Below are 19,360 nucleotides of genomic sequence, written 5' to 3' on the forward strand. Positions count from 1 at the left end.
CAGGGGGCACATGATGGGGAAGGACTTTGGAAGTTCTTGTATTACAAGAGGAGTCTGACCTGACTGAAGAGGTTGGTTTGTCCCCTTGAGAGAAGGTTTCCATGAGCTCCACCATCATAGCAACCCTTCTCATAGCCACATTCCCATCATGTTCTTAATGGTGGCTGTAGCTTCTCTGGCATTAGTGGTAAATGATGGAGGTAACAGGAGTGCTCTTATCCCTCAAGCACTCCTTGCTAAGGAGTCACTGGCAAGCAGGGGACATCTGGGCTGACTGGGAAAGGAAGATGCAGCCCAACACAATTCTCCTGCACTCACACGGGCCCTGGGCATCTCTCCCCTAGGGAAACTGGAAATCAGTTTAGCACCTCCAGTTGGCTGTGAGCAGGTACCCAGCCAAGCCAAACCTTGATTTCATGCCATGACCCTACCTCAGAGGGGAGCATTTCACATGCTTTTATGGCCTGCAATCCCCCCTGTCAGCATGCACTGGGCTGCAGAGCAAAGGCCAGCAATGTTAATGGGTTTTGATTAGCTTTAATTATCTGCTTGGCAGGCAGGGCCCTCCATCCAGCATCACCTGCTTGCTTCCTGCCAAAGACATTCCTCAGTTGAGCCAGCTGTCAAAGCCACAGAAGCTCTGCAACTTGCTAATATTGTTTTAACCATGGCCTAATTTAAATTAGGCCCGGTTTAATACATTGATATCACTGTATTAATGTTGATATCATTAATATCAAAGGTTTAGACAAAGTTTTTGAGTTGTTTTCAGATTAAGATAATCTAAAGCAGAAGACTGATTAAGCCACTTGAGGCTGTCCAATTCAAAAGCTAGGATCAGTGCATTTGGTTTGAGGTCTTGGGCTGGGAAGATGTGTGTATTACAGCCCAATCCAGAGCCAGGGATAAGGACACCCGGCTGACTGCAGAGGGCTTTCTGGCATCTTTGGGAGGGAGCAAACAATGACAAAAACCCTCCACCAGAAAGCCCTCCATTGGGCTCAGTGGTGTTATGCCAAAGCCAAGGCTGCATCCTAAATGGCCACAAACCTAGAGTGGAAGCCAACAAAGGTCGGCCATGCTCCAGTTGTGGCAGCACAGGAGTGCTGACACAGTGCTGGGCACCACGTCTGGCTATCCTGGAGGGCCATAGAACCCACTCAGCATATTTGCTCCTCTGCTGGGTTAAGTGCCCCAGGGAGGGCAAATCCACCAGCATAGGTCCGCACCACCTCCACGGGTCCCTTCACCGCCCCCCCCCTTGGGCTGTTAAAGATCCTGGCACCGTCCAGTCTACTCACCACTAAACTGAAAGTCTTCCTATTCTTAATCAGCAGCTGAGATCATCATCTGAGATTCGTTTGTAGGTTGCTACCGAAGAGAGAGGCTTCTCTTCAGTGGACCCTCTCTCCAAAGGACGAGCGCTTAGCCCCTTCTCTGCTCTCTTTTCGGTATCAGCAAACACGGTCCTGTTCTACTATGGCTCTGGCATTTAGCTGGTCATAAGGCATGAGGAGTGGTTGTGTTCTGCCTGAATAGTTTAGCTGCCCTGAATTTGAATGGCTTTTTCTTGTTCCAGAGTACTACTGTAAATCTATTCTTGCCTGCATCTTATAAACCTTTTTAAGTCTCTTACTGAACCACCTTAATTGATCAATTAAACACTATCAACTTGATCAGTGTCAGTCTTAAGAACTGCAGAGCGAGTTAGCGTGGAGTAGTGGTGAAGAACTGCCGACTCTAATCTGGAGAACCAGGCTTGATTCCTCACTCCTCCACACGATCGGCAGACTCCTACTCCTACACATGAAGCCTGTGGGGTGACTTTGGGCCAGTCACAGTTTTCTCAGAACTCTCTCAGCCCCACCTACTTCACAAGATGTCTATTGTGGGGACAGAAAGCGAAGGTGATTGTAAGCCACTGTGAATTTCCTCAAAGCTTGAGAAAACCAACTCTTTTTCTTCTACTGCTTTCCTCTTGCGAGGCAAGTGTGAAAAAGCCCAGAGATAAGATAATACGCATCCTAGTAAGCAACCAGCAATGAAAAAGCTAATGATGTCTGTTAGGCAAGAGAAAAGGTACTTGGCCTGTGCTTCTTATTTGCACGTGCATCAAAATTGGATTATATCAAGCAATTTGGCAGGTAGCTGCACTCAAAGCATTAATCAATCATGAGGAGGAATACGCAGGAAACAGGACTAAGTGGAGGGTTCTCAGGTGCAAGGCAGATAAGCTACTGGGAATTCTCAAGGATCCTGTTGTAGTGTTCATAGGATTTAACATTTTCTTCCGGAGTTCAGTGAAGCTTGCTACCAGGGAAGTGCAAATGGGATTAAAGCCCGAGTAATAATACATCTTCCAGAGTCAAGATAGTGAGCTCCGAAAGGATTTCAAATGAGCAGCAGGAGGATTCGAATCCTGCTTCAACTCATGAAAATATGGTCTTCTCATTTCTAGTACTAATGTGTTCCAGCAAAGGAGAAACAGAAAAATCAAGGCACATCACAGAGACGCACAAAACACATTTACAGGGCAGTCCTTTACAGTCACTCCAAACTTTTTTTTTTTGCCATCAATTCATAAAGCTGACCCTGTTGGGAAGTGTTTCCCAACCTTTTCGACATCACGGTACCCTTGACCTCACTCTTCATATTTCACGGTACCCTTGCCATCCCCCCCACCTTCCCCTCCCAGTGCCCCTGCTTGCCACCGCCATCACCGCCACCTTTCCATCCCAGGGTGAAGGAAAGCACTGGGGGGGGGGGGGCTGCGGGAATTGGTTGCTGACCTTGCAGCAGGCCCTGCCTCCTGAGCCAGCTCTATGTCCCTGCTGGTGCCGGCAGGAGACACCACAAAAGTGAGGGAGGCCATTAGTGTTGCCACGGTACCCCTGGAACATGCTCACGGCACCCCAGGGTACCACGGAACCCTGGTTGGGAATCGCTGCTGTAGGGATTCAAGGAAAGAGAGATTCGAAGGTGGTTTGCCATTGCCTGCTGTGACAAATGCCCATATTTGGGAAGTGGTTTCCAGTGAGAAACTGCTCTGAAATAGTTAAGTCCTGCCCGATCCTGATTGGCTGGGAGAAACTGCCTGAGAGGAGAAAAAGAGGCAGCTGGAGTGAGGGGAGGGGAGGGGGTTTCTCTCTAGACAGAGTTGGAGAGAGGGAGACTCCAAAAAAGGGGTCAGAGCCCAAAAACCTGTCAGGGCCATATAAAATTAGGGTGACCCTAGGAACGTGCCTTCGGGGCTTGTTAACTCTTCCTTAAGGGGAGGTCTCCTAGATATGGCCGCAGGGAAGCGCCTGAGGGAGACTGGTCAGTTTGAACTGGAATGCCAGCTTCCTGAGGAGAGAGCTGTGACCCTTCTTGGTGTAAGTCAGTAGACATGGGGATTCTAGGCAGGGACCCAAACACCTCACTGTCCGTCATAGGACCATTTGAGAGCCTAAACACCAGTCTGAATGACAACACGCACTTCTGTTCTTTTTTTGTGTATGTGTTCCTCAACCCTACCAAAGAAATGTTTGACGTTACTGTTTATTTTAAATAAAACCTTTTGTTGTGTAAGGCGATAAGGGCTCTGGTGCTTATTATTAGGGAGATCCCTAGAGTCAATAAGGAATAATTCCTGAGATAATAGCTCCCAGGGCTTGGAACTTGTGAAAGGGGAATCCTCCCCCCTCCCCCTTTGGATTCTGTTACACCTGCCTCTGCATCATGATCCTGATGTTCTTTGGAGGTTTCCCATCCAAATAGTGGTCAGGGCTGAGAATGTGAGACTGGCCCAAGATCGCCTAACAAGATTTCATGGTACAAGTAGCGCTGTGGTGGCAAACCTATGGCACTCCAGATGTTCATGGACTACAATTCCCATCAGCCCCTGTCAGCATGGCCAATTGGCCATGCTAGCAGGGGCTGATGGGAAATGTAGTCCATGAACATCTGGAGTGCCATAGGTTTGCCACCAGGACCTAGCCCAACACTGGCTCTCTACTCCAGATTGTCGATTGAAATCAATGGATTTGCTTGGCATAAGACTGCAGTTCAGTCCTATACCTAATTACACCTGTCTCACTGTGTTGACTTTACTGGACTTCGCAGAGCATCACTCTGCTAAGGACTGCATTTCAAATCTCCTGCTCAAAGCAAATGAATTCTGAATTACTGGGTGACATTTATATTTAGCAGTTTAGGATGCGATAAATGTAACCGAAAACAATAGGAATATTGCTCATCAGCATCTTTCCAGTTGCTGAATCTGCAGGTTTGGGAAAACACGTCACTGTTACTGGCTGACTCTTGGTTTATCCCACAGCTGTCACGAGAGCATGAACCCTGCCAAAAAGGGAAAACAACAAACCTGTTGGCAAACCTATGACCTAGAGAGGATCACCCAAATGGAATGGAGGAAAAGAAGAAGAAAAGTTTGGAATGAGTGGAGGAAAAGGGGAGGAGGAGTCTGGATTTATAACCCGCCTTTCTCTCCTGTAAGGAGATTCAAAGGAGCTTGCAAACTCCTTTCCCTTCTTCTCCCCACAACAGACACTTTGTGAGGTAGGACTGAGAGGATTCTCAACAAACTGTGACTAGCCCAAGGTCACCCAGCAGGGATGCAGGAATGTGGAAACAAATCTGGTTCACCAGATAAGAGTTCTTGGCTCATGTGGGAGCCGTGGGGAATCAAACCTGATTCTCCAGATTAGAGTCCACCTGCTCATATTTATTTATTTTTGTTACACCGTCCACCCCCGAAAGGCTCTGGGCAGTGTACAGAAGATAAAAACCACTACACCACACTGAAAAAAGAAGGTAAATGGTTCCTGTGCCCAGGGACAACATGGATAGCAGGATCTAAGGTTGCAAATCACAGCCTAGAATAGTCCCTCCATAAATTGTGTATTGAGGAGGCTGCCAGTTCTCCCACCCATTTCTCTCTTACTCCCTACAATGTATTATTTATTACTTATTTATTTATTAAACTTGATAAACCGCCCACCCCCAAAGGGCTCTTTGGGGCCCCAGATGTGACTCAGAAAAGGGCAAGGGCTGTATGGCTGGGCTGGTGGCAAAATGGGCTGCAGAAGGCACAGAGAAACTTCATCTCATAACTCAACAGCAGACTATAGTGGAAGAAAGAACCTCCGTGCTGCAACCTGTCATCCCAAGATGCACCCCACTTGCCTTCCAGCAGAGCAGGAGAAAAAGGCGCACGGGATTGGTGGTCACAGCTGCACCTTGATACTTTTTCAACATAGAAGAGGAATTGTGGCTTTGACTGCAGCATAACTGCCTGCAATGAAGAGGTAACCCTTCTCCTGTCACTGCATCACTGTGCCAAGAAAAGATGAAGAATCTCTATGCCTTAGAAATGACGCAGCCAACCTCTTACTTTGTGGCTACATAACAGTGTGCTGTTGTGGCTACGTAGCAGTCTGCCGTTAAAATGAATACAAAATGCTGAACTTGCCCATGTCATTGTCATTCCCAGAATTTGCAAAGAAAAAGAAGAAGATTAAGAAATAAATACCTTGACATTTTCCTCTGTAATGTATTTTTCAGCTTTGTCCACAGCATTTTGCCTAATTCTGTGCAGAAATGCCTGTAGGGGAAAACAAGGGGAGGAATAATTATAGTCAAACTGCTTTAATTTCACTCATCTCCTGAGCTTCCGTTAGCATCCAGCCACCCGGATCAAATCTGCAGCGTTTGGGCACAAAGGGCAGATAGCTTTATGCTCCTGAAACTATCAAAAAGAGCTGCACTTCATTACTGGGACACTCAGCATCATAATCTAGCGACATGTCTTTAAAGTTGCTTGGGTTCTGCCAGGCAACAAGCATCCTTCCCTCCGAAGCGTTCCTGACACATTTTTTACTTCCGTATCAGATACCATCAGCACACCAAAGGAAGCAATTGTTTGTTTATTCCTTCTGAGGCTCCCCCTCCCAAAAAATGTGACTGTTTTGACAAGGATTAAGTAGGAAGGCAAGAGACCTGGATCTCATCACACAAAGAGATCACTGTCAAAGAGGGGGAAAGGCTTTGCTACAATTGGGGGGAGGGTGGCAATTTCTCTGCAGTCGAGGTATGCTGAGGTTCAGAATCAGGATCTGAACATAATTTCACTTCCCTGCAGTGGTTTCTAAGCAGAATTCAGGTAAGTTGGAAATGGAGGCCTATACGGATCCACCTTGCTGCAGTCTCTCTTACTAGTCACTCAATTTAGTCACAGTCAACACTGTGCACAAGAACAGGATCAATGGAATAACACAAGGGTCACACATGAGGTCATCACGAATAGTCAACCCCTTGTAAACCCACTGGCGCTGCTTAGGACAGCCCTGCTAGTCCCTCATTCTGTACCCAACAGATGTCAGCCAGAGGCTTACAAGCCAAGCAAGGGGGTTTCACCAAGGGTTTCACCATGAACGTAAAAGAAGAAACAGAGAATAGCTACAAGCAATGGTGACTGGATCTAAGCAGCAGTGAAATACCCGGAGCACGTCTGTAATGTCACGTAAACCTTCAATAGTGCTTGGTGCTGTGGGGTTAAAATATAAAGGGAAGGGAATTGCCCTCCCCTCTCTGTCAGGAAGGAAGAAAAGAGATTGCAGGTGAGGCTCAATTAGATGAACCCATCCAGGAGACAATCCCTTGGGACTAATTAAAGGGTTCCAGGAATGAAAGGAAGGAGATGGGAGCAGGAAAGCGGGTTTTCGGACTGCCGTGATTTTTCCGTCATGGACTGTCACACCAAGAGCCTCGTGAAAGTGCAAAGATTTATTTTACCTTGCTCACTACAAATGATGCTGCTTTAGATTCAGAAAGACAGCTTTAAAACCCATTCCCAGTTGCTTCTTGTGGGGTCAGGCCCTTCTCTGAGCACTGGCTGCACCCCACACATTAAAAGCATGGGGCATAGACAAGCTGAAATTTTTCGTGCTAAATAACAGCTGTGTGAGACTCCAATTTACAACAAGTGTAGCAGAAGAGATTTAGCCCCCCCCAAGCCATGTTTCATGGATTGTAATCCTGCTTTTCTCCCTACTGAGGTACAAAACCAACTTAAAAAGAGTCTCCTTATTCTCCTCATAAAAACAACACTGTGCAACAAGTTATAGCAATAGTGACTGGCCCACACAAACTTTCATGGTAGAGTAGGGATTCGAACCTGAGTCTTCCAGATCCTACTCCAACTCTAACAACTATACCACAAGGACATCCAGTATGTTGTATTTTTCTCATTATGCAGCAGGTTTCCTGCAACTCTGCTGCTATGGGCCAAACAATAGCTTGACAAGATAGTTCGATACAGACAGTGCAGACAGTGAGGTTAAACTCCTTCCTGCAACCGGAATTTCAGTTCCGATTCCAGCAGATGATATTTAGAAAGGGGGGAAAACACTTGGCAGGTCCGAGCATAGAGCTCTCACTGTCTTGCTGACTGTAACACTAGAGAAGCTGAAGATTGTGGGCTGAGACGCATATATGAAGTATATAACAGACAGCAGCCAACAAGGAACTACAAAACTCAGTCTGGGATTGGAAGATGGATGGAAAATGCAGTCAAGTTGCAGTCGACTAATGGGGACCCCACAGAGTTTTCGAGGCATGAAAAGAACCAAAGTGATTTGCCATTGCCTGTCCTTGCAGAGTAACCCTGGACTTCCATGGTGGTTTCCAGTCCAAATACAAACTAGGGCCAACTCTGCCTACCTTCCAAAATCTGACAGTGTCTAGCCTGGAAAATCTGAGTCGGGGCTCATACACCAAAAGGACAATCCTCTGTAGCCAGAAACACCCAACAGCATGAGACTAGCTCATCCATGCTTGCAAATAATACCTGAGATAGTTGCCTGCTCCTCTGCTCCATCTGCCCAAATCATCATTCTTCCACTCTGCAATGCAATGCGGTGCAATGCAGTAAAATAAAATGAAATCGAATAAAATAAATTTATGGCAAGTTCACTCATAAGGGCATTTTCCTTGTATTTTATACCACATTCATCAATGAAATTCAAAGAACAAAATTAAATTGTTAGCAGAAATAAAAATAAAAAGTCGCTCCATAAAGACAAAGGCTTAGATTCTGCTTTCCCTGTGAGCTACTCGCTAGACATTGTGGCGTATGCAAGATTAAAGTTTTATTTATTTGTTTTATTTATACTCCGCCTTAAGTCCTTCGCTGAGATTCAAGACAGATTACACAATGTGCAAATCAGTGCAATTGATAGGATGTGATATTGGAGAAGCCATGTAATTGACAAAGAATTACAGAAATTTGAAACAAAGTGAAAAGAATCAGACACGATACAATAAATGCAGAAAATGGTATTGAAGAAGAAGTAGAGGAGGAGGAGGAGGAGGAGGAGGAGGAGGAGGAGGAGGAGGAGGAGGAGGAGGAGGAGGAGACGCCTAGAGGTAGGTGGGGCTGAGAGAGTTCCAAAGAATTTTGACTAGCCCAAGGTCACCCAGCAGGAATCTGAGGAAACACATCTGGTTCACCAGATAAGCCTCTACCACTCTGGTGGAGGAGTGGGGAATCATACCCAATTCTCCAGATTAGAATCCACCTGCTCTTAACCACTGGCTCTGAACCATGCCATTGTAATATTGCCCTATTACCTTTACAGAAATGCTCTCCTGAACCATTCCATTCTACAGTTTGTGAAAAGACCACCTGACCTCCTCAGTGGCGTAGGAGGTTAAGAGCTCGTGTATCTAATCTGGAGGAACCGGGTTTGATTCTCTGCTCTGCTGCCTAAGCTGAGGAGGCTTATCTGGGGAATTCAGATTAGCCTGTACACTCTCACACACGCCAGCTGGGTGACCTTGGGCTAGTCACAGCTTCTCGGAGCTCTCTTAGCCCCACCCACCTCACAGGGTGTTTGCTTTGAGTGGGGAAGGGCAAGGAGATTGTCAGCCCCTTTGAGTCTCCTGCCGGAGAGAAAGAGGGGATATAAATCCAAAACTTTTCTTCTCTCTTCAAGCAGGCCATTCCACAGGGTGAGGGTCATGGATGTACTAGAAGCAAAGGAAGCAAGAGCCACAGTGGAGGTAAACCGTTGCCATGCCCACGAAGAAACAAGAGGGAACAATGTCATAAGACCCAAGCTGGAGAAACCAAAAGTGAAAGAGTAAAATGTAAAAGAAAGCAAGCATTATAGAAAACTGGTGTAATACAGAACGATATCGAAATCCACAATGAAAAATGCATCATTGTCCACAAATAACGCCTTTGTAAATGTTCAGTAAAGGACTTTCAAATTACAAGAAAGGGGATGGTTGTATCGGCGGTGTTCCAGAAAGAAAGATTCTCTCCTGATCGTTTCGCCATTAGGTCTGTGGCTGGCATCTTCCTCTGAAGATGCCAGCCACAGACGCAGGCGAAACATCAGGAGAGAATGCTGCTAGAACACGGCCATACAGCCCGGAAACCACACAGCACCCAAGTGATTCCGGCCGTGAAAGCCTTCGACAATACATGGAAATGTCCTCTGTTTGGCCTGAAATCCAACTCCATGCAATTGTCAAGTAATCTGCACCCATACGTATGCCTTCTCCCTGCTATTAGCTGCACTGCTTCCAGAATTGCAGAGGAGGACGCACAGAGATATCTCAGCACATTCATGCCATATGGCCAGCTCAACCATCTCACAGAGATGGGGTGGAGCCGGGGTGCTTGCACCTGCTCTCCTACCCGCCCCCGCCCCCAGGTAGAGAGTCAATGTATCAACAGGTCATCGACATAGGGCTGGAGAGGTTAATGTAACCTGTGTTTGTCAAAGCAAACCCTAAACTGAATGAGCTAAACCCTGATTTTTCACACTAACCATAGTTGAAATCAGTCATGGTTTCATGGCATCTCTGAAATGAGCCACTGAGAAATTCAAGCAAGAACATAAACAACTTTCCAATCCACAGCAGACTGCTTTCATATTAAATACACCACCACAAACCATAATGTGAACAACTGGTCAATTTACATAAGATTTACTAGTGTGTTTTGAATTATCCTAAAAGGCTGCCAAATAACACAGACTGTGACTGTCTGAGTCCCAAGATGGGATATAAATATCTTAGGTAGGGGGTATAACCATAGCAAATAAGCAAATAAATTAATAGATTATTCGCATAATGCTTTTCCTAAAAGTTGAAAAGGGTTTTTTCCACATTTATCATGTAAAGCAGTCCCTGTAACATAGTTTCTTAGACTGCAACCCAGAGTGTGAGCAGGGTATACACAGCCAGTAGTATTTAGAAAGTTATTACCACAGGTGATCAACTAGTGTAACAGAGAAGAAGGGTGTTTTTTTTCTCATTACAACCAATTCGCTGTTTCAGTAGGTTTCCAATTCTGCATTCAAGAATTTGTGAGCCTTCAAAGAAGAGATAAGAGCAGGGCTCTTCAAACTATGGCCCTCCAGATGTTCAGAGACTACAATTCCCATGAGCCCTACCACTTGGCCATGCTGGCAGGGGCTAATGGGAATAGTAGTCCATGAACATATGGAGGGCCATAGTTTGAAGACCCCTGGATAAGAGGAATATTCTATCTGTAGGGTTGCCTCCCGGTGATAGCTGGAGATTTCCTTCCGTTACATTTGATCTGCAGGCAGTGGCATAGTGCCAAGGGGGCGTGATGCACTGGGTACGCGCCAGTGTGAGGGCGTTCTGGGGGCGTGGCCTGGGGCCACACACGTGCCCCAGGCACAGTTCCCCCTACCTCCAGCCCTGTCTGCAGGCGCCAGAGATCAGCTCCCCTGGAGAACACAGAAGCTGGACTCTATAGCATTATACCCAGTGGTGGGATTCAGCAGGTTCGCACCACTTCGGCAGAACCAGTTGTTATTTGGCCATGCTGACAGGGGCTGATGGGAATTGTAGTCCATAACATCTGGAGTGCCAAAGGTTCGCCACCATGGCTCTATGGCATTACACCCCACTGAAGTCTTTTCCCTCCCCAGACCTCGCCCTCCTCAAGCTCCACCTCCAAAATCTCCAGAAATTTCCCCATTCCAGAGCTGGCAACCCTATCTGTCGTCCATTGTCCTCTCCCCATGCTTTTACCTTGCAAGAGGACACGCCTGATTGATGTAGATGTGGTCCAAAGAAAACAAGACACGATCCCATCCTCCAAAAGACAGCTGCTGCATAATTAGTGTGGCTATGACTATGGTCAAATGCAAGAAGCTTCCCAAGTCTCACCACGAAGATCTAGTCAACTCTGACTGGTTGTAGCTCTCCAATATCTTAGGAAGATCTTTTCCAACACCTACTTATCTGAGATCTGCTTAACTGTAGATGTCAGTCATGGGATCCAAGAGATTCTGTTTGCAAAGCTCTACCACAAAGTTATAATCCCTCCCCCAGAAAGAGGAAATTCAGAAATGGAAGCAAATTCAAACGTTTAAGAAAAACTGTACCTCTTCCCTCGGTGTTTCATTAGAATTGCATTTCTGGCTTGTTTGCAATGACTTCTGCAATTGATTTTAAACCCTCAAGGCAAGTATTTGAAACACTATTCTTTTAAAAAAGAAAAAAAAACTAGATCTGTGTAAGTTTGCATATATCACAATTAATTAGTCCTGTATATTTAATGTATTCAAATGTGTGCACTTGTTTTCCCTTCTGGGAGAGGCACCAAACCTATTCACATGGGGCTGTTCATTACAGATACGTGGATAACTTACGGTAGCACTTTGATCCCTTTCATAAGGGCTTTGATGTTTGGAGGCAAACATTAAAAAAATTTTTAACACACCTTAAGAATAAAACACCCAAACACAAAATTGAAGCAAGGCAAGTTTTAGAAAAACCTGCATACAAGTGTCATAAACTATGGGAAGAAAATGTTTTATCTTTAAGGTGTGTGAAAGCTGAAAAAAATGCATTTCCCTTCAGAGCCCATAGGAAAGGAATGTAAGGCCCCTTCTGCACACGCAGAATAATGCGTTTTCAAACCACTTTCACAACTGTTTGCAAGTGCACAGCTTCAAAGAGCACTGAAAGCGGTTTGAAAGTGCATTATTCTGCATGTGCGGAAGGAGCCTAAGTTACAGGTTCCATTTTTGCTCTGCTGTTTACAAAATAACTGTGGTCTCTCATCAGAGAAAAATACAGAACTCTGTAAGAGTGTCTTGTTCCCCCAAAACACTTTAAGACTTCTCTGGCTTAATGCCAGTTCACATGAAGCACAATTCTGGCCCATCCCTCCTTGACATCAAAGGCTATCATCCCCTGCCTAAAAATTCTCCTTCACAAACAGTGCCACCAAAGCCAATTGTATCAGCCCACACATAACTGATGGCAAGGTTCCCCCTTCGCAGATGAACACTAAACAACATGCCAAAATCTAACAATAGGGGTTTTTTTAAGTGCAAATTTACTAAGGGCATCACGAGACATGCAGATGGCTCCTGCTGGTTCCCAATGTCAACAGTCTTCACTCTTCACAAGCTACTGGGCCAGCATTCCCTTTCATAGCATCAGTTATACCACAATAGAAATCCCACATGGCAGCAATTTGACAGGTTTTGTATGTCTTTTGGCTCTTGAACCAGAAGACCAGCAAGAAAGACCCACACGGCATCTTCTTCCTCTGGCCTTGACAGCAACTGCCAGTGCTTGGTAGACAGCCAAGCCTTCTTGAATATAAAGTGTTGTTGTGTTGTTAAGGGTTGCATATTCAGTTCATCAAGGGCTTAAAAACAGGGGTTCATGTTTGTTGCTCCACTTCATTCAGCAGAAAGCAGTTCTGAAACAATGCGGTGGAGGAGTTTCGAATCCTTTCCCTTTAGTGGGGGGAGAAAGTGAAATTACCACTCCACATGATCAGGCATGGAGATTCACTGCAGAAGCTGTCTCCAAAGTAGAGGCTATTTGAGTACTGGAATCAACTGAGCAGGGAAGGGCCACAGCTCAGCAGAAGAACAAGTAGGAAGTCCCAGGTTCAGTATCTCCAGTTGAAGAGTTAAAGATATGGCAACCAACTTGAAACAAAGAGTACTTTCACCAGGCTCAATGTAATATTTCTAATCACACCACTTGGTCACTACCAGTTCGCACCAATGTCCTACCTGAGGCACTAACAATGGTACTATTTATATAGTAAGTGGTCCCCCGCCAAAAAAAAGCACAGAAGAAATCCCTTGATTATTCTTGATGATTTCTCAGAAACCACAGTCCAGTCTTGCTTGAGCTAGCTTTCAGTGGCCAGTATGTTTGATATCATACACCAATGACCCCAAAGGAAACAGTACTCTCTCACAGGAAGTACTTTAGAGAAGCCCAAGAGGCATAACTTTGTTCCTGCACAGAGCAGTCATTCAAGAATCGCTGCCTGCAATCAGAGCAGGATGCTCAGCATGCAACTTTCCAATATCTTGCGATTGGCCACAGCACCCCACGTCAGCCATTTTGTATTCCTCAACGTTCCAAAAACAGTATTTGAGTACAGTTTCACCTTGTTTTTTCATTATCCAAGCACTACTTTCCAAAGCACTACCTTGACAAACCAACAGAAACTGGCCAGTTATATGAGTCATACATGTTCTCTGCAGATGAAAAGCTCCCACTGCAACTGGGCAGTAGCCAATAAGAGGTTGCTGGACATTAATGCAAGTATCGGGGCACCAGAAGCACTACATCCAGAGAGAATAACCAAAGTCGATATGTGCATTTGCTGTGGCACTACTGAAACAAATGAAAGCAAGCACTGTGCAAGAAGATTTCTCATTTCTAAAAGAAGAATTAGTTCCAACCATTTTTCCTACACACTGACAACAACTCCCCGTGGGCCGGAAAAATGTGTGGGGAAACCCTAGCATTAATGGGCTTGTATCTCTATGAAAAGCATAAAAAACTTGGTAAGTTTTTTCCTGGGGAACCATACTAATAGGGAAACAGGGACTTTCTATATTGAGGACAAGATGAAGTCTGATTAAAGGAGGAAAGTCCAGAACCTGAGAATTGCTTTCATCTCTCTATTATCTAAGACAATGTGTGGCTAATATGGTTTACTCGGCTGCTTTTGAAATCCAAATGCATGCTGAGATTTCCCTGCTGTGGATTCTTCCACCTCAGAAAATTAGCAGTCACTGGAAGTCACTTTACATTTGAGCATCTGAAAGCTAAAAGACCAGACCATTCAGCAATCGAAATTCACACTACTATGTAAAGGATGCTATTATTTAAAGCTTTCCTTCTGCTGTGCCAATTGTTGAAAAAGGGTTTCAAATATCATAAACATTTTTTTAAAACTTGGAATGTGATCCCTATTTCTTTTTAAAGGAACTAGTTGCAAGCAATCTTATTTTACTAGCCTTTTTAAAATACATATATTTAAATGATATTCACCAAGGATTTTTTTTACAGCAATAAGTGACAGATACCACATAGAACGATTACCTACAGTGCACATACCGTGTTTCCCCGACTATAAGACAGTGTCTTATATTAATTTTTGCTCCCAAAGATGCGCTATGTCTTATTTTCAGGGGATGTCTTATATTTCTGTATTCTGTTCGTTAGGCATGCTTCCAAACAAAAACTTTGCTACGTCTTACTTTTGGGGGATGCCTTATATTTCGCACTTCAGCAAAACCTCTACTACGTCTTATTTTCCGGGGATGTCTTATATTCGGGGAAACAGGGTAGATAGCCCCCACTAATAGCACAATTGAACTAAACAAACTGTAACATTAAAACAAATCCTTAAACTCTAAAATAACACACCAGCAGTACAATTCACTGGAGGGGAGGAAGGGTGAAGTCTTGGAAGCGGCGTGACATGGGTGCCCACTCCACCAGTGTAAGAAGCAAATGACCCACCAGAAAGGCTGATATGCTGGTGACGAGGTGCTACACAGTTGTTTAACGCCCAAGCCCAGAAGCTGCCATGATAATCAACACTTCTTCACTGTGGGATCCTGCACTAGTATAGTTGTGGGTGGTCCAGAGGCATTCCTGGGGGTGCAGCTGAGTTTTGTTGGCTTCCATAGAGTTTTTGACCCAGGAATGTCCCCTATGCTGCCTGGCGACTTATGCCAAGTTTTACTGTGGATTATGCTAGGAATTCTCAGGTCGGCCAGAGTGTTTTTGTTTTTAGTTTTCTATGCTTCCCATGCCTCCTGAAACCCCACAGAAGGCCACCACATAACTCCCCTTCACCCCCAGTGGACTGCACTGTTAGTCACCTATACCAATAACAGCAATCTTTTTAATAGTTAAAAATAAGGGACAAGTATAATTCTGTTTCACAGTGTACTTTGGGATGAATAAAAATGGTACTGGTTTTACTGTGGAAAGAAACACTCCTCTCTTATTTGCAGTTCAAATTTCATTCATTCATTCATTCATTCATTCATTCATTCATTCATTCATTCATTCATTCATGTTACTTCATCTATCCCTCACCTTTCTGCCTAATGATTACTTAAAGAGCTTTCATAATTCTTCCCTCCTCCATTTTATCCTTACAACCACCATGTTAGGTAGTTTAGGCTGAGAAGGGTGACTGGGTCAAGATCCACCAGCAAGCTTCATGGCAGAATGAGGATTTGAACTTGAGGCTTACAGCTCTTAGTCCAATACTCCAACCACTACACTGGTTCACATTTCTGTACAGCCTCCGAAGGTTCCCTTTCAAATGCAACACTTCCTGCAGTCAAGTACAGGGGCAGACAAGGTGCTCTGTGGGAAAACCACCAGGATTCTATTTTTTTCAAAAAAAATCTGCATCATCAGTCACTATAAATCACTGCGGGGGAAAAGGAAATCCATGTGTATCTCTCATCACCAACAATATCATCTTGCACCCTCTGTGTGCATTCCCACATACTTGTATTGTGAGGAGGATGGAAGAATTTTGAAGCCTGGTTCTGGTCCGGAAAACCCACCAGAACCAGTTGAATCCGGCCGTGAAAGTCTTCGACAATGCAATTTTGAAGCCTTTTCCAACCAACCAGTTCCAGCTCTGATAGTGGCAAAGTCAACTTGCGCAGATCTTCTACAGCAAATTCTGGATGGCCTCCAACTGACAGAGGTACGTTGCTGGACTAGAGGATCCCATATAAGTGCATCATTCCGTTTTATCCATGGCACGGCTCCTTCTTGAAATCATTTCCCATACTTCTACGCCTCCTTTGTTTTAACACATGAAGAAGAAGACATTCCCTCTCTCTGGGCTGCAGCATCTCTTCCCCATGTGCCTGCTCTTTCAAAAACACAATCATATCACAGTGGCCTCAAGGGCCAATTTCCTCTTGCTTAGGGGAAAGAATCAGGCCATTCTTGTTTGAAACATAAAGGGGACGCTGAGGGAGGAAAGAAGACTGCTAGTGTACATGGCAATGAAATGCTAATCGAGGAACTCCTCTTCCCAGCATTCCCATGCATTTGGCCTGGCTCTGGGAACTCCTGCTGGTTGCGTTTTCCCTGGCAGGATGCCTGAAGTTCCTTTTGTGACTCTCCTGCCTTTGTGATTCACTGGAGCCAGTCTGGAATCTAGGTCTCGTACACCCTGTGCAATGTATGCGCAAATTCAGAACTGGCAGGTTTTTGTATGCACCTCATTTGTAACAGCCCATGCGTCAGGGCACCTATTGCAGCAGGCGATACCTATTGTCTACCCAGCGCTGGATATCTCTTCTATGCAGACTCAAGATTTGTATGTGTGTTGCACATAAGAAAAATAGATACTGATGCTCAGCCCAAAAGAAAGAGAGGGAAAAAGAGAGGGATGGACAGAGAACAAATTTAAGAGATATTGTAGTGGGTCTGAGTTGCAGGGAGGTTGTCCTCTTTCTCCTTTACATAGTGGGGCATGTCCAGACAGCTCCTAACTGTGTGACACTGTAACAGGATTGTGGAAAATGCCCTGGAGAAATGCAAGAAACCTTCCCCACATTTACTGCAGAAGTTCATCCTTCAAATGTAGCTGTGGAGGCGAACATGTTGGTGCAAATGTATTGTGGGAACCCCTGGCGTTTTCAGACGGACAAAATTTCCCAGGGGAAAACCAGGATCATGCGTACCGGGATGTTTCTATCTCGGTTTCTCCCTCCAGATGGCAGCCCATCAGCGCGTTCAGGCTGGGAGGAAAAACTTGCACAGCCCCTGGTTTAGTTTCATTTTCCTCGCTGACGTCGCTGCGCATGTGCGAACTGTCCCGTTTTTCCGACGTTCTGATTGGCTGCAGGTGGCGAGGCGGAAAAAAATAAACTGGTCCGTTTCCCACGGTGTTTGCATGGCAGCAGGAGTGGTGTGGTTTTTTAAAAATAACCTCCAATTTTATCTGGTTGTGGTGGGTTTTCCGGGCTGCGTGGCTGCCGTCTGGTGGATCTTGTTCCTAACGTTTCGCCTGCATCTGTGGCTGGCATCTTCAGAGGTGAATCACAGTCTGTTATACACTGGCACCGGCACCTGCCTTCCTTCCTATTTCAGCTGGTAAAAGATATAGGAAATGCTGGTGCTCCTCCAAATGGATGTCACATGGTAGCCAAGAAGTTCCTTTGAGGTCTCTGGATACTGGTTGGTTTGACCATGAAAGCAGACAGTTTGTCAGCCATGGATTTAAAAGGTAGGATTACCATCCAAAATGAGGCTTCCCAACCCCACCATTAAAAACAGCGCTTTCTGCAAAAAGCACATTAAGCATGCAAGTCTAATGATCCATTTCGCTGACCTGCCGCATTAAAAGCCCATTCATTGGGGTTTCCATTTTCTCTCCTTGAGTGGCCCTTTCATTTCAGCCTGAAAGTAGCACCTACCTTCTAGCCAAGAAAGGAACACGAGGGGCTCCCATCGGTGCCGACACCACCGGCATTCATACTACTTCGCTGTGGGGGGGCTTGCCACCCAAAAGCTGTCAGCATCCTCTCCTTCGGTCCAGCTACTGCCCACACGGCATTCCCTGCATACTGCCTTTGCTTTAACCAGCCTCCCGCCTTGAAAGAAGTCCCAGATCAGGTTGCCAACCCCAGCATTCCCACCAGGGATTCTCAGGCCAAGGCAAATAGCTGGTTTAACGCTTCACTCCCCTGTTCACACACTGGATCTACTGTAGCCATCCCAAGCCTCTGGACTGCAGCTGCAGGCTCAGGTGATTAACAGTTAGGCCGTCCCCACAGAGAAGGGTTTTTATTTGTAATGAAATATTTAGAGTGGAAAAATACCCATGGATTTAAAAAGAAAGCAACACTCCAAAATTGCCAGGGACTGTGGGTACATCCATCAAGCCTCTTGGAATTCCCTGCATCAAACTGAGCTTCTAGCCACTGCCAGTTAAATAAACAGACTTTTTACGCAGAATGTTGCGTTCCATCCCTGCCCAAATGGTAGGAAAGCACCACTAGATTGCAACGCATGAATTCTAAAGATCTGTCGACCAATTAAAAAGGTCCCCGTGATTTAATCAAGCACAGTGCTGGTTTTCAGAAACATTTTCATTATTCTTCATGATTAAAATAAAAAGCCCGGGAAGCAGGTGTCATGTTAGAAGTATGCTTTCTTCTTCCGCACACTGAAGGGAATGCCTCCGCTAAGGGTGATAAACCTGTGTGATAAAGAATTGCTTTTATTAGTGTGCAGCAAATTGCCCCTTTAAAAAAAAAGGAACAGAAAAAGAAATTAATTTATATTACTCTAAGCTCCTGATATGTGGATTATAAGGGCAAAATATTAGAATAATTTCACAGGCTTGATGGAAAATTGTAAAGCATTCATAGAAAGCAGATTTTTTGGGGAGAAATACACAGTGCCATAAAATGGTTCGTTGCTGCACGATCGGCACCGGACACCCTTTCCGACAGGACAGCTTCACATTCTATAGATGATGAATGAATTCATCTGTTCAACCAATCGAACTCTTGCACACCTTCCAAAACTCCCTTTTGAAAATCATACCCATAAAAGCTGGGGGGGAAGCAAAGGGCAGCTGTCTTGTCGTCTCTGGGATTTCCCACCATTTCCACATAGGGCAGGATATCAGGGGGTTGCTAGGCAGTGGCCCAGTGCTTCCTTCCTATTTCTTTGAATTGATAAGATGGCAGGGACTGCAGCAGAGAAAGCAACACTAATATCCAAAAGAAAACTCAGCAAAGATTTCCCCCTCCACAAGGGGAAAAAGAGACCTTTCCTATTCATATGACTTTTTTTTTCACCTACAGAAACCATTTGGGGAATACAGGAAACACTGGCTGCATTCAGATGTCATACTGAATGCTACTAAATCTCAATCAGGCACCAACAGTTTGGTGTTGTCTCCGTGAATACTCTTTATCCCTCCCTATTTTTGTTTTATTTATTTAGAAAATGGACTTAATGCCTCTCCTGAGACCTGCACCAGGTGGCTCAT

The 19,360-nt window shown here is 45.1% G+C and overlaps 1 protein-coding gene across 1 annotated transcript in view; it reads right to left on the reverse strand.

The window, feature by feature from the left end:
- Positions 1 to 19,360, reverse strand: part of PREX1 (phosphatidylinositol-3,4,5-trisphosphate dependent Rac exchange factor 1) — a 266,216-nt gene that overhangs the window by 149,186 nt on the left and 97,670 nt on the right. Inside the window, exon 2 of the mRNA XM_048496371.1 lies at positions 5,531 to 5,602. Coding sequence (XP_048352328.1) covers positions 5,531 to 5,602 — 72 coding nt within the window. The remainder of the gene's footprint in view (positions 1 to 5,530; positions 5,603 to 19,360) is intronic.

The sequence above is a fragment of the Sphaerodactylus townsendi genome, linkage group LG05, assembly GCF_021028975.2.
Source record: "Sphaerodactylus townsendi isolate TG3544 linkage group LG05, MPM_Stown_v2.3, whole genome shotgun sequence".
NCBI classification, from domain to species: Eukaryota; Metazoa; Chordata; class Lepidosauria; order Squamata; family Sphaerodactylidae; genus Sphaerodactylus; species Sphaerodactylus townsendi.